Source organism: Cucumis melo, chromosome 5 (genome assembly GCF_025177605.1).
Source record: "Cucumis melo cultivar AY chromosome 5, USDA_Cmelo_AY_1.0, whole genome shotgun sequence".
NCBI lineage: Eukaryota > Viridiplantae > Streptophyta > Magnoliopsida > Cucurbitales > Cucurbitaceae > Cucumis > Cucumis melo.
The window spans coordinates 23,932,343-23,947,823 of record NC_066861.1 but is presented as its reverse complement, the minus strand read 5'-3'; the positions used below and the strand labels follow the sequence as shown (position 1 = coordinate 23,947,823).

The 15,481-nt window shown below is 30.5% G+C and overlaps 2 protein-coding genes and 1 non-coding gene across 4 annotated transcripts; 2 read left to right on the top strand and 1 right to left on the bottom strand.

Moving 5' to 3' along the window:
- Window positions 1–1,233: 1,233 nt before the first annotated feature.
- Window positions 1,234–7,334, top strand: LOC103492899 (uncharacterized). 2 transcript variants are annotated; one of them, XM_008453448.3, is made up of 16 exons: window positions 1,234–1,469; window positions 1,579–1,607; window positions 1,725–1,836; window positions 1,934–2,031; window positions 2,841–2,937; window positions 3,014–3,103; window positions 3,190–3,252; window positions 3,350–3,424; window positions 3,510–3,575; window positions 3,678–3,755; window positions 4,647–4,757; window positions 4,832–4,909; window positions 4,989–5,108; window positions 5,705–5,748; window positions 5,822–5,879; window positions 7,079–7,334. In XM_008453448.3, exons 1-16 carry the CDS (start codon window positions 1,437–1,439, stop codon window positions 7,109–7,111), a joined length of 1,185 nt encoding a protein of 394 aa, XP_008451670.1. In that variant the 5' UTR covers window positions 1,234–1,436; the 3' UTR covers window positions 7,112–7,334. The 2 variants fall into 2 exon arrangements, with proteins under 2 accessions (XP_008451670.1, XP_008451685.1); XM_008453463.3 differs by having other exon boundaries at window positions 1,246–1,469; window positions 5,852–5,879.
- Window positions 7,335–12,289: 4,955 nt separating this feature from the next.
- LOC127149603 (uncharacterized) lies at window positions 12,290–12,976 on the top strand. Its single transcript, XM_051085394.1, has one exon. The coding sequence runs from the start codon at window positions 12,351–12,353 to the stop codon at window positions 12,924–12,926; it is 576 nt and encodes a 191-aa protein (XP_050941351.1). The 5' UTR covers window positions 12,290–12,350; the 3' UTR covers window positions 12,927–12,976.
- A 1,433-nt stretch (window positions 12,977–14,409) lies between these two features.
- Window positions 14,410–14,482, bottom strand: TRNAA-CGC (transfer RNA alanine (anticodon CGC)). Its single transcript has one exon. It is a non-coding gene; the product is annotated as a tRNA-Ala (tRNA).
- Between the last annotated feature and the right edge of the window lie 999 nt (window positions 14,483–15,481).

Here is a 15,481-nt window from a genome sequence, read left to right as displayed (position 1 = left end):
ACGAAGGTGCATTATTACATTATATAACAATTTCAATATCGTCCAATAATTTAGATGTTAGAAATCTTATTTAATGGGTCTAAATTTTGAACTTTCACACATCTACGTCAAGAAATTTGTGTGTACTTTGATGAGATTTAGTTAGATGTATAAGCATGCTTGTTATTTATATATCTTCAATTATTCGGGATGTAAACTTCTTCGTCTAAATGACTCTTAATAAATCAAATGTAACACAATCATTAAATATTTAGGTTTGGATGATTTAGAGCCGTTCATAGTTATATGTTTTTAGTGAAAAAAGTATGACGTAGATTATTTAAACATATAATTAAACGTAGTAATTTAATGTCAAAGTAAGCTTAGGTTAATGGTAATTCAAATCATGTTGTACCAACCCAAATAAAGTAGTAACTTGAATTTAATTTACACAATATTAATTTTTAACTCTTTTTTTTTTAAATAAAAAATAAAAAATATGTAAAGTGAACATTAAAAATATTTTAAAATAGATTTTTAATATCTACTTTAGGTGATTATCAAATACTTCATTTTTTTTCAAATAATGATCTATATTTTATTTTCAAAATTGAATAGAATACACCCTACATTTTATTAGCATATTCAAACACATGAAGACTTTACTAAACAACTATTAATCAGTAATTACATGAAATCTAATCTAATCTATTAATAACAAAAAAAAAAAAAAAAATTGATTTACTTGACAATAAGATTCATTTCTTTCTTGATATATGATGTTTCCATTCATCTAAATATCATAAGCATGTTCTTCTAACACGTGTATATAGTTCATTGGTTATTAATCTTTCAATAATTTTGTTCGACTAAAAAGTTTAAATCTCTATACATTTTACTTATTATACCATTTTACTTATTATACCAAGACAGTCCAAAGAACAATTCATTCAAAAATTTTCGGAATAAGTTTTTTTAACTTTTAAAATTCCTATAATTAAAACATAAAAAATAACAAGAATAATATTTCTTAATCATACTTTTATATTAGTAGGATGATATGAAACACAGATCTGATCTCAATTTATTCTTCTATTTTTCTAAATTTGAGAGTTAAGAAAAAAAAGAAAAGAAAATAAGAGAAAAGAAAGAGGGAATGAAGATGGGGACGGAGAAATTTTGCCGTCACCGGGCCACACATGATTATTTTAAATCAAAGGATAGGAGGAGCACAAACAAAACGACGTCCGTTAACGGAAAATTTTACCACCCCTTCTCTTCAAACTCCAAAATTTTCGTATCTACTTTTTCCTTTTAAATTTCTACACCGCTCTCCCATGGATCTATCCACCACCTGATCCGCCCTTTCTTCTTCCTCCTCCTCCTTCCATGTTTCAACCACTCTCATAACTCCCTTCTCTCTTTCTCTCTTTCTCTCTCTCTTCAACCCCTCAACAATGGCAGCTACTGAAACAGACTTTGATCTCAGAGTAATCTCCCTCAGAAACTCTCACATTTCGATACTTCATTTCATCTCTTTTCTTTTCTGTCTCATTCTGTTTCTGTTTTCCTCTGTGTTTTTTGCTTCTTCCTTTTCAGCAATCTCCGCAGTCTATCTACTCCGTCGGGTTAGTTTCCTCTGCATTTTAGGGCTTTGCGGACCTTTTTCTGTCTACATTTGCATTTCTGACGAACGTATAAGCCAAATGTGTTGATGCTTTGAGGTTTTGTTGTATTTGCTTCAGCGACTATACTTTTGCGGATGTTAATAACTTGGACCATTGCGCTAAGTATTTGAACCAGACACTTATCACATTTGGATTTCCGGCTTCGCTCGATCTGTTCTCGAATGATCCGGTTTGTTTTGAACTTTTTTTTTTTGTAAATAAGCTGGTTTCTGTTTTTTACGTTTTTGTTTTTGTTTTGTTTGTGATGTGTGTACTGAATTATGTAGGTTTCGATTGCGAGGACTTGCAATTGTATATATTTTTTGCTTCAGCAGAGGCAGCGTGACATTGAGTTTAGGGAATCTGCTAATGAACAGAGACAGAGGTAACGGCATTTTCTGAAGTTAATGTGTTGTACGACATTACCAAACGCTTCAATTATGAGTAAATTCGTATGACTATGCTAATAAATTTATGAAATGATGCTTTGTTTGGTTATCTTATGGATATTTATTGTAAGTACTTCCATTTTTTTTGGTTTTAATAGGAAACAGTTTTGTTGATAATTGAAATGGAACTAATATCAGCCTACAAAAACGAAAGGAGTTACGAAAGATTTCTCCATTTGATACATTTTAGAGATAGCTCACAATTACTGAAAGATTTATCAGTCAAAACCCTAGAAGAGAAAATAAAGCACAATACTCTCTCGAACAGTCAATACAATCTTTACTTTAGTAGTTCATTTGAAGTGGTCTAGAAAGCTTTCTGTTCATTGGGATGCAAATCATTTTTCTGATTTGAAGTGGTTAGCTCCTTATTACTCAATATTTTGGAGGACATTCACTTCTTTGCATCAAATCTGTAGTTTGTTTTCGTTCTTGAATTTTGATGACTGTTTATGTTTTTTTTGTAAATGGTGACAAGCCTCTTTATTATTAATAAATGAGACTAATGCTTAGAGTATAAGAGTATTTTTACTAAGAGCAAAATAAGCGAAAGACAACGTCATCCAAACAAATAAACAAAGATGAACTCGGGCAACACAAAAGGGAAAACGACCTATAAATGACTGTTTATGTTCATTTATATGATGGAGTGTCATCTCCTAGTTCACATCATGGCTCCTTGAAATACTATCATATCAATTTATCTTTCTATCTATTCACATGTCCCTTCATTTTCTTGTGGCAGGCTACTTTCAGATATATCAAGATTGGAGACCAAAGTTGAGAGGCTAGAGTCGGTAGTACAAGCTAAAGATAGGGAGATTGCAACAATTACACGAACAGTACAATCTTGAGACTTGTCTAAATTCTATTATTTCTCTCTATTTAGTACTGAACAAGGAAATTATTTTCCATTAGGAAGCAAAATCTAAGGCTGCTTTCAAAGCTCAAATTGACAAGCTACAGCAGGAAAAGGATGAATTTCAGAGAATGGTTATTGGAAATCAGGTTATTGTAGTTGGATGCTGTGAGATACATACTAGTTTCTATGTAATAATTTTAGTACTAACGTTGTTTTCTGTTTGTGTGCAAAGCAAGTAAGAACTCAACAAATACATGAGATGAAGAAGAAAGAAAAGGAGTACATCAAATTGCAGGTGAGATATCTTTGAGTTATTTTTCAGTTCTAGGCTCAGGTTGGATTCTGTTGGAGGAGTTTATTATTTACAGATAGGAGCTGTTGCATGTTTGCAGGAAAGGCTAAACCAAGTCTTAATGGAGAAAAAGAAGGAATCTAGATCAGGAATGGAGATAATGAATTTGCTACAGGTATATTTTAGTTATTTATTAATGTTCTATAGATAATGGATCATTCCAGTCATTTAGTGGCTTTTATAATTTATGATATGAGCAGAAAGAAGGGCGACAACGGGGAACTTGGAATGGCAAGAAGACTGATAACGATTTCTATAAAAAGATAGTATGTTAACAACTCTACTTAAAAAATTCTGTGCATGAGCTTGATTTTTAGTATTTTTTCTAGTGGTTAAATAAAATATTCTCACAATTGTCTCACGGTCAGGTGGATGCTTATGAAGTAAAAAATCAAGAATTGATGTCAGAGAATGCTGATTTAAAGACATTGTTACGGTCAATGCAGGTTTGCAACCATTTTGTTACTGTCTGTGCTATACGTTTACTGAAAATTTTTATACAATAAATCTCGGAAGGGGTGGGCATGCAATAAAATAAATTTGCAGAATGCATCTATTCTGTTATGGTGGATTTTATAATGTCAAGGTTTTCTGCCATTCTTTTACTAAATTATTTTTGTGAATTTTAATTCTTGAAGTTCATTGTTTCAGAGACAAGAAAACCCCTAAATTTGGATGGGGATATGCTTTTGGTAATTTGTTTTCTTAAGAGTCATCCCTTCCGTTATGTTTAATTAATTATTCCTTGTTTGGTATAATTTTTAGACTTTTTTGAATTATTTGTTTTTTTTTTAAAATTGAAAAGGTCCAAATCTTTTAACTTTGTTTGATCGAATGATGAATGAATGAGAATAGAGGAAGGCCATGGTAGTTCACAGACCAAGAAATGTAAGTGACACGGAAGCATGTTCAACACTACTCATGCATTGTTGATACCAGAAACTGACAAACATTAGGTTTTATTATAATGGACTTGAGATGTGTGGCCTCTTTTGGAAACATTACAATTTTTCAGTCTGTTATGCAAGTATGACTGGTATTTTTGAATCTCATTAGTCTATTCGTACAACATTTGAACCTTCTGGATGTTTATGATGGTAGTTTGTGTTCACTCCATTTATTTCATTTGATTTCCAGAATATTTGTACAAGTTGGATTTTGTTTCTCCCTTATTAAACATAATCTGTTCCTTATTTCTTGAATTCTTGACCTATATCTTTTTGGTTGCTTAAGCTCATATATAGTCTGTTTTTGTTGTATGATTGAGTTTTGCTTTTACTGTACTTTTGATGCTTATGCCAATGAGCATTCAGTTCAGCTTGTACCATGATTTGCAGGTTGACATGCGGGATTTCTTAAATGCTCCTAATGGACTACCTAAGCAGCCCCTCACAATTAATGAAAGAGTTGAAAGTGAAGGTGCACAGTCTCCATTTGGTGGGAGGACGGTATGAGCCGAACAATGCTCATTTGGTCACCTGATTAATGCATTGGTTAAATGACTACTATTGTTCTATTGCAGGATGTTTTTGACCTTCCCTTTCATATGGCAAGAGATAAGATTGAAGAGAGCCTTCGGAATAAGATGGCTTCTATAAAGGTGATTTGTTTTTCCACTACATCACTTTCTTCTTGACAGAGATGGATGCTTGTCAGTAATAGTATCTTGAAATTTGAAGGAGCGGATGGGTCAGCTGCAAGATGCTCAGAAAGAATCTGAAGTTACTTCTGAAGCTACGGAGAGGGAACTTGAGTTAGAAGCACAACTTGTAGAGGCAAGGAGCATAATTCAGGAGCAGGTACTCTACTTTTCTTGCTCAGAAAAATAAAACTTGTGTCACATTTTCAATTTCAACAAGCTTCTCTTTAGTTTCCAATTTGGTTAATGAGCTATTCTTAAGTTTCAAACATGCCATTCTTTGTTTTATTTTATTGTCATATTTTGGATCGGTTGCCTTGTGCATATCTGTCTGCAGAAAAACAAAAGATCTTTAGACTTTGCATATCAGTAGATGTTTATGACATTTAATATTTTGGGGCCTTGCCCTTTTGTCTTTGAACATGTAGTGTGTAAAGCATTCAAACTGTATAAATCAATTGTGATTGTTCCTTTTGATCTGTAGTTCTTACTTCTTACACATTGAAAGCATGCATCTCTCTGAATTTGATGTGCTGGTAAAGCTGCTTGCCGCTTGTTTGAAAACAAAAAAAACATGGTATTGAGACTGCAGTTGCTCTGATGATTTGTCTGACTCAATGTTTGGACTTTCTTTCTTCAGCCTAAATTTTCTTTTATCCATCTGATCAAATGATTCAAACCTGCATATCAATGATCTTTTTCGGGAAGCTAAAAGTTTCTAGTACTTAATAACTGTACAATTGGTTTCTATTTCAGGCATCGATCATGTCTAAACATCTTGCCAAGTCGGAGAGGCCAAGGTATTAACGTATTTCCTTACACATATTATTGTATTTTGGATTTAAATTGATATACTATCAACATCTTTTTCAGAAATCTTAATGGCCCTTTTGATTCTGGCAGAGAATCCATCATTTCATCTCCCACCGAGGTAGGTATCATTCAGCTTTTTGTCAAGTAGACCCTTTTTGTCTTTTGTTCTTCAAATTTTAATCATAATTAGTATTTGGGTTTATTGTGCGCGAGTAGTCTTTCCACAATAAACTGTAAACTACTATGTGATATTCTGTTTTACTCACTTAATAGTCGGCCGTCGCCATGCTATGTGGTACAACTTTTATTTATCTTTTTTCTACCATGTTATGGCATTTGGCATAATGCCATAGCGTTGCAGAACTGTTAGCTGAATAGATTTTTTGGCAGAACCCAAAATTACCTCCAGATGTTTAACACCCGAAAACACGACTGCAGCCTCAGAATATGTACTATTAGAAAAAAACCCACTAGGTTCGTAGTAGAAACTAATACACACAGACACAACTTTAAACCAAAATAAGAAATAGAAAATGAAATACGCAGGATAAAGTTTAAAGTCCTATTTCCCTCCGATTCTAGTCGTGTCTTGTTATTGGTTGCTTTAGATGGTCTGCCACGTTAAACTGGAATATGAAATCTAACTTTTCTTCTGGCCACCAGTTGAAAAACAAATCAAAATCTCTTTAGTTAACTTCTCTCTTCGTTTGTGTTCGTTGGCGATTTCATTGATGAATGAAATTATCCAAAGGATATACAAAAGAGCCCATGTAATGGGATTCTAAAATCGCAATACTCAGGAATTATGAGAAGTTTCAATTTTGTGTTCGAGCTTTTGAAAGTTCTAAGAAAAAATACCCCAGTAGAGTTTTTCTTTATAAGATTAAAATTTATGCGACTACGGATGTGGAAAACTAGGAAAGCACATGTGCATCATTTACAATCATTTACAAACATTATTAATGTAAATGGACGTGTCGTTGTGTCAAAATGGATCATTTAGATAATGCTAACAATATCTTTTGAGATGAAATGAATCCTAAAATCAATTTTAATCCTCTAACATCCGTATATCTTCCAAAGTCATTTTAACAACTGCCATGTCCATTCCTATCCTTTATTCTAACAGAAAAGAGATTTGTTGGAACACCTTCAAAGTTTAATGAAACTTATCAAAGTCTAAGGGTATGATTGAATTAAACGAATTATATTATATTTACAGAAATTGTCTAGTCTACCTTAATTTGTAATTCTCTTGCCTACTTTAGACCTCTCACAATGTTGTTAAACTGGTTTCCTTTCTGGTCTCACGTGCAGGGAGTAGGGAACAAACAAGCTCAGCGGCTATAGAGTATTATAGAGTTGAGTTGCCGCAAGGACAAGCAAACGAGTAAGACCCATCTTTTTGTATAGCAATTCTTAACTAGGTGATTCAGGAGTCTTGTTCTACTTGTTTGATTGATACACACACTAAACGAATATATAGCTCTAACCTTAATTACTAATGTGTAATTAGTATGTAGCCTTCTCCCTTTAAATTATTAATGCCCCATTCGTCGCGTAGTTTCCTTTATATTTATATTTGTTTTGATTTCTTAAATTTATAGGATGCAAACCATAAAAGTAAGACCTTTTAGTGTTAGATAGATTGTGTATTTGCCTAGAAATGAGGTCGAAGAATTAAGGGAGTCTTTTTGGAAAGGTTAAAATAACTTTTGATATGTTTGAATTTCAAAACCACTTTCAAACGTACTTTTTGTTTTGTTCACTCACGTCAAACAATAGATATGTTGAGAGATTTTGAACATGTCAAAAAGTGATTTTTAACTATTTTAAAATCACCATGATGTTTGAGGTAATAGAGCTAATGAGGCTTAGAGCATACATTTAAGAAGAAAGCCACTCTATAGCTTATTTATGAAATATATATTTTCCAAACCAATTGTGACTGCTGCTAATATGATTTTTGTAGCGTTTGAGTCCCTAATAGGTGGCTCAGTTCTTGTGACTCTAGATTGTGGGATTTTAACGGTATATTTGAGTTCAATTTGTAGTTTTGTCTTGGTCTACAAATTTGGTGAATGAAACGTTTGAATTTTGCGTGTAAATATTTCTTGTCTTTGTTATCTTATTTTTCATGAATGGTTTAGCAACTGCTTGATGAGGTGCTCTCTGGTTCACCTACCTTATGGGGCGACATGATCTAAATGGACAAGTTAAAAATGTGTGGGGAAATATATAGCTTTTAGGGAAACAATAGAATCTTTACAGGGGTTGAGCGAACTTATGATGCTTGGTTCTTCCCCCAATTTCATGGTTTCTTATGGGCTTTGGTTTGTAAGTTTTTTTTATAAAAAAAAATATATCCAATATTACAATTTAGGAAATAAACTAAAAAGACAGCTTTTATTGCCAATCAATTAAATGTAAAATCTTTTAAAATGCAAGTCTGCTTTTTGGTGGCTATCATTGGTGGAGGCTATTAATGATAGCAACTTATAACACATTTCTCAAATTGAAAACTATGATCGATAATATCTCTATCTATCAATGAAAGCAACTTTTAGCAGTTGTTAATTGCTATCTTTGGTATTGATAGCTTTCAATTTAAGAAAATTGGGAGGAAATGCTCATAATGACGACTAGAAGTTTATAAATGATAGTGGCTATTACTGATAACAACTTATAGTAGCTATTAGTGATAGCAACTAATCGGGATAGTAATTGGTTGTTGCTATTGTTGATTTCAGTGATAGCTTTCAGTAGTATCCAAAATGGTGGTTGCATGAGTATTTAGTCTTTTATTAATTTTTGAGTTATATATGCAATTTTTTTTTACCTTGTGCTATTTGTTCTTTTTATTTTTGGCTTAAATGTTATTTAGCAAGTTTTTCTTCTAGTATTAATCTATGTTTTTTTTGGGGAACTTTTTTCTTTATGCTCTTTGTATTCTCTCGTATGTTCTCAATGAAAGTTTGGTTGCTTTATTACTACGAGTGTGAGGGGTAAAGGACATTAGCAGTGCTCAGGATAAAGTATGTACCTTTTGAGATTAGAGATTTGAATTCTCCATCTTGAACTAAGAAAAACATATATGATTAACAAAATTTAAGTTAGAGAGTATTGAGAATTTAGACTTTGTTTGATATTTTATTTGGTTGAGTTTTTGAAAACTAAGCTTTTCATTAATAAGTTTTTACATTTTGAAAAAAAAAAAGATTCAGAATTTTTGTTTTTGTTTTAGAATTTGATGAGGTATTGAAGTGTGAAGTATTTCTCTAATGGCAAAAAAAACATTATTGAGAAAAATTAGGAGAATACAAACTTAACTTCTAAATGTAAAACTAAAAGCAAATATTATTTATTCAAAGATGTCTTAGTAACCAAAAAAAAAAAAATTAAAGAACCAAAATAATATTGATCTACATTGATTTTTCCTATTTACCTTAGCAAATTCAATGTAAAGGATAAATTTAACGAAAACATACTAAAAAAAATTGTTCCATCTTCTCTCTCTCTTTCCTTTTCCTTTTTGTTTATTTATTTTTTCAAGTTTGGCATTTTTTTAAAATGGGAGATAGTGTTTAATTTGCAAATCTTTCTCCCAATAATGTTGTGTCGATATCTTGGACAAAAACATTATAGGGAATTCAAATTTAGATGTATTGATATTTTAGAACCCCCCAGGAAAAAAAAAACATTCTAGGAAACTCAAGCGTAGATGTATTGATAATTTAGACAAAAACATTCTAGGAAACCCTAACTTAGATTTAGTTTCTAAGTTTTCTTTCAAGTGACCCGTGAAGTAAGATATTGTACAGATGCATTTAGACAGACAGTTGAAGCTTTATGGTTTTAATTGAATTGATCAATCCCAATATAATACCAAAAAGAATACTTTGCTTCTCTTTTAAGGTCAATTTCTCCATTTCTCGTTTTAGCCATCCAAATATTTTATTCTTACATCTCTTTTTTAAATAATACTTCAATCGATTCAAAGTCAACTCAAGAAATACAAATCATTAAAGAGAAAAAAAAACCAATTTTGGTGACCTACTCGACCTTATTTCAAGCCTTTAGGGTAGGGGGAGAAGCTTAGTGTAGAGAGTGTTTGGTTTATAAGTTAATGTTTGTGTAACTTGAAAGTAAGAAACTAAAGCAAACTTAGGTTTGGCCTACTATAGCCTCGCTATAATCTATTCTTTTGAGCTTTGGATTTTTGTATTGAACTATTGATTCCTTTGTACTCGGGATAGTCAGGTTGTTTGGAGAGATTATTAATCTCGAAGTACTTGTAGATTGATCCAAACACATTTGGATATTAAAATAAAGTTAAAAGATTATGTTTGTTCGTGGTTTATTTTTGTTTTCATATTTTAAAAAATAAAAGATACAAGAAAAGTGAAGTAAAATAGTGAAGTAAAATGTTTTGCGTTCTTGTTTTTTGAAAAACGATTTTAAGAAAAACTACCCTCAAAATAGTTCATTTTTCAAAAACAATAAATTGCAGTTTTATTTGTTTTTATATTTTTTTTTCAGTAATTATGAATACAAAATACACTAATTCATTTTTAAATTCATAATCAAACATAAATTTTGAAATTTGAGTTTAGATTTTAAAATTTTAAACTGAAATTAAGAATTTGTTTTTGTTTTCTAAAATAAGTTTAGGATCACGAATCAAACGAAGTCTTAAATTTCATTTTGGTTTTTATACCTTTAATCTTCCTCCATGTAATTTCAATTTCAATAAATATTGAATTTAGTCATTAATATTAGGTTAGTTAATGTTGATTTTAATTTTTTTTTTTTTTGTTATCTACTTACGATACAATTTGAAATTGTTGAACAATATTAATTTTTTGTATTTATATCACAATATTAGGTTTTTGAAATACATAATATCATGAACTAATTTACTATTGAATTCCATGTGCTGGCCTATATGAACCATGCACATAACAGATGGTTTTAAATTGGATAGTTCAAGCAACGGGGAAGACTCTTTCTCTTAGGAGTGGTTGTTTATAAAAAGTAGTGTAAACTAGTTCAAACACTTCCATCTTCTTTCTTCTTTATCGGTGGGAGATGAGAATTTTGATAGTTGAACTCTATGAGGGCTTTTTTGGCTTTTCACTTGCATACGATTTTTCAAAAACAATATTTTAGAAAATGGACTTGTCGTTAGAATTGAAAGCCAAAAGAGTCATTTTTTTGTCTCTATTATCTTGTTAATTAGCAATATTCTTTGACTTTATCAATGAGCTCCTCTCCTTACCGGTCGAGGTGAAATTGATTATCATTTTATTCGTGAGAAAATTATTTGTAAAAATATTGTTTGTTGCATGACTTTGAAAAATCAAGTTACGGATTTGTTCTCTAAAGTTTTCTCATCTAAATCATTTCAAACATGTATTTAATCTTTTTATAAATATGACAGATGGAATCATTACATCACAATATGAAAATATATATTATTATCTATATCTTCCTTATTTGAATTTCATCTCACTGAAATTATAGAAGGTTTGACTCGTTGACTTTATAAGTTGGTGTTAAATAACTCAACTCTACTAACTTCAATTGTGTTTACTATTGAAGTTTATATATTTATCGTAGAGCTCCATATTTTTTCTCTCTCCCCCCATTTAGTATTTCCTAACTAAACGCTAAACAATTTTGTATCTTCGTGGATTTTCTAACTCTAACATATTAACCCTCGACTTTAGAATTTAACTCAACACACTAAGACCTGTGTTTGATAACAATTTTGTTTTTTATTTTTAGTTTTTGAAAATTAAGCCTAGTTTCCCTCCATTTTTTACCATGATTTACATATTTACTAAATACAATGATCAAATTCTTAGCTATATTCCAAATTCCAAAAACCACTTTTTGAGAAATATATATTTTCTTTTTCAAAATTTGACTTGTTTTCTAAAGCATCGGTAAAATGTAGATAACAAAGAAAAAAAAGTTGGTATCGAAAGTAATATCTATAAGCTTAATTTAAAAAAACAGAACAGTTACTAGCCTAAACAATCTCAGAATAGTTTTCTTGTTCCTTTTAGTTTCAATTTCTAACCTACTTAACTATATGACGAGAATCCATATAGGTTTTAATTGTGTAGAAAATTGTAGCGTGAGATGACTCATCAACTCTTGTAATCACAAAAGTCAGAACTGAATATGATGAAATGATGTCAACTTCTTTTTTCTTTTATAATATGCTACAAAATTTAAATTCCCAAGAACAGAAGAAATGGAAAGAATAATTAAAACTCAAATATGAAGAAACTAAGTAGAACAAGAAATACACAAACCAATTAGGAAGAAGAAAAAATAAAAACAAAAACTTTACACATGCTTATAACTTATAAATTAATCCTCATAATAACAGGATCATGTGCCACAAAACTCCATCACAATCCTCAAAAACAGCTTCTTTCCTATTGAATCCATTTCTCTATATATACAACCTCAAAAAACCACTTTCATCTCATACAACTACTTTCAAACACTAAAACTTCAAGAAAAAAGAAAAACTTCGATAAAACCAACCCGAAACTCACTCAAATTCTAGGGGAAAATGGAAGGGCAATTATTCCATTGGGATATGAAGAACAAAGTTATATCAAGAACATCTTCAATTGGTTGTTCTTCTCATAGCATTTATTACTCTGGAACAGCTAATCAAGGAGTCCCTTTCAAATGGGAAACACAGCCAGGAACTCCCAAAGATCCTCCCCCTCAAGACTTGCTTCCACCTCTCAGCCCTCCGCCTGCGGTTCTCAGCCTCGGGGTACCAAAACCAGCTTGCATCGATCAACCAAAATCTCGATCCCTACCTCGGATGAGGCTTAGGTTTTGGAAGAAGATCATGAAGAGTAGGGATGGTGGGAGAGCTGCTCAAACAACTCCTATAGATCACTATAATGATAAGTTGGAAACCTTTTCATTTCTTAGTTCTGATTGTGAGTTCATGGCGTCTCCTAGTCCTCGGGACCCAATGTCGTCGTCTTCGACGTCGTCGTCTTCTTCATCACCATCATCTTTCATCGATTCATTAAACGTGGGAAATACGCAGAAGGTTTCATTTGGAAGGCCTTCAAGTTGGAATAATGCTTGGCAAATTAATAGAATGCTGGTTTGTTATCATTCCTAAGAGGATTTTAGTGTACTGTTCTTAAGTTTAATATATATGATATCAATTAAATAAAGGATTTAAATTATTTTGAGCTATAAGCTCAATGCTAATGTATGGATGATGTTCATGAACTCTATATGGTTTTTGCCTTATATTATATGTCTTGGTGTTGCTTGATGAAATTTATACAATGAAAGAAAGATTAAAATTGTTTTTTTTTTTAACTGAGAATTGAAGTTCATCGACACTAATTCTGAAAATGTTAAAACCATATTTTCATTATCAAAATATTTAGAAAGGTGTTTAGTTATTCAAAATGATATGAAAAGTCGTTACTCTTAAAAAGTGTAAGATTAAACATTAATAATGCTTGGATTGAATTTCAAAATAAATCTAATAATAACAATATTGATCTATTTTTGGGTCAACTTAGTGTTGATTTTCAGTATCCCTCAAATCCCAATATGAAAGTACAAAAAATGTGGCTTAAGGGCAGTATATGAATTAATCTAAAGAATTAAGAGCTAAGAAACGAGAAATTGAAGAAAGTTTAAGTATACATTTTCTTTTTGAAAAAAAAAAATGAAGGTTTTCAAGAAAGTCTTTAAATCCTTTCACTGCATATAAAAACACAGCAAGCAATAAAAATTGTTGGTCTAAGAATGTTATGGGCAGGAGGGAAGTGAGATGATAGGGAGAAATAGAGAGAGATAGAAAAAAAAAAAAAAAAGGAACGCCGTAATATTTGACTTTTGTTCGGACACGAAAAAATGAATTAAAACATTTACAAATACAATAAACTGCTAGCCCATAAAAACTATGACGTAAGTTAAAAAAATTTGTTACATTTGTAAATTTTTTTAAAGGTATATTGCTATACATTTGGTTATTATCTCTAACATTGCTCTTTAGTACAATTATGCTTAAATTCTTCCCCCACTGTCCAAGCTTATAGACAACTTTTTAAAAAACATGTACTAACTATACTAGGTAACAATGTTAGGGATACTAACCAAATGTATAACAATATTTTCTTTAAAAAATTGCAAATGTAACAAAGGCTATTATATTGCCAATAAACTTCTATAATCTCTAGTGATAGACAAATACTAAAGATAAAAGTTAATCACTAATAGACTTTAACTATATTTACCATTTTGTTTAAATATGTTATCATATGCGCTAATATTTTGAATTTGATTACCTCATTTTCTAACTGTCCCAAGATTTAAAGGCTATGTTAGACAAATAATTTGTGAAAAAACTTCTCCAACAAACTAACAATTTATATATTTACAAGAAAATCAATCAACTAATTAACACACACACATATATATATATATATATATATATATATATATATATATATATATATATATTTTGGCACCATTTAATTAAATCATAAATGTAGGTAATAAATAATAACTAAAATAAATAAATTAGAGAAGAAAGCACTCTCATGTACAGCTGAAAAACGAAAGAAAAAAGTATGAAAAATAAATGGAGGTGCGGGGAATCGAACCCCGTGCCTCTCGCATGCGAAGCGAGCGCTCTACCATATGAGCTACACCCCCTTATTGATCATACTACGTCGTATTGTATACGTCTAGGATTTTTTCCTCCTTCTATACCTTAACTCAATTTTGTTAGAAAACAATTCAAAATTTATTGTTTCTTATTTATTATCTAACATAAACCAAAATTTTCTTTTAGTACACAACACAAAGGGAGTGTTTCTTTTGTTAGAAAAAAAAAAAAAAAAATCCAAAATCACATTTTGACTTACACAAAATAATTACTTAACTAGCAGTATTAAATTTTTGTGGACATGTCGATATTTTCATTGATGTTTTTATGTTTTTATGGACTCATCGTTGATACGAGAGATGATTTGCTATTGACATTTTATCGTGAAAAAAGTCCATACTATATATTTATATAAATAAAGCAATAAGATGTCATTAGTGTAAATATATACTATAGATAATAGACAGGTTAACTTGTTTAAAGTAATAAAATATATTTAATAATTTAAATTTTGTATTTTTATATTTTTTTTCATAAATATTCATTGAATAGATATTTATTGACATTTTCATCAAATTTGTTGTAATATTAAGACCAAGATATTTACGATGTTTATAGTTATAAGATTTGTTTTTCTTTTCTTTTGTAAAAAAATATAAGTTTACTTGTGAGCGTTTCAGATTGTGAATAAATGGTTCAAATAGTTTATGAACTTTCAAACTTTTAGCTGATATGTTATTGAACTTTTAAATTAGTATAATCCAAATATTCATTTTTTACGACTAATAATTCATTAAAAATGATCAAATAGAGAGAAATACTATTACATAAAAAAAATCGTAATCTATGTTTTTTTTTAAGCATAACCATTAAAGTTGGAGACTATATTTTTTAAGAAACATTTAAAAATCAATTAGATATATTTAGAATTTGATGATTTGTTACTAATAACATATTGAATGAATAGATTAGGGTCAAAATTTGCTTAGTTTAGTGGTATTAGCATGACCTCCTTACCTAGAGATTTGAGTCTCTCACCTCACGTG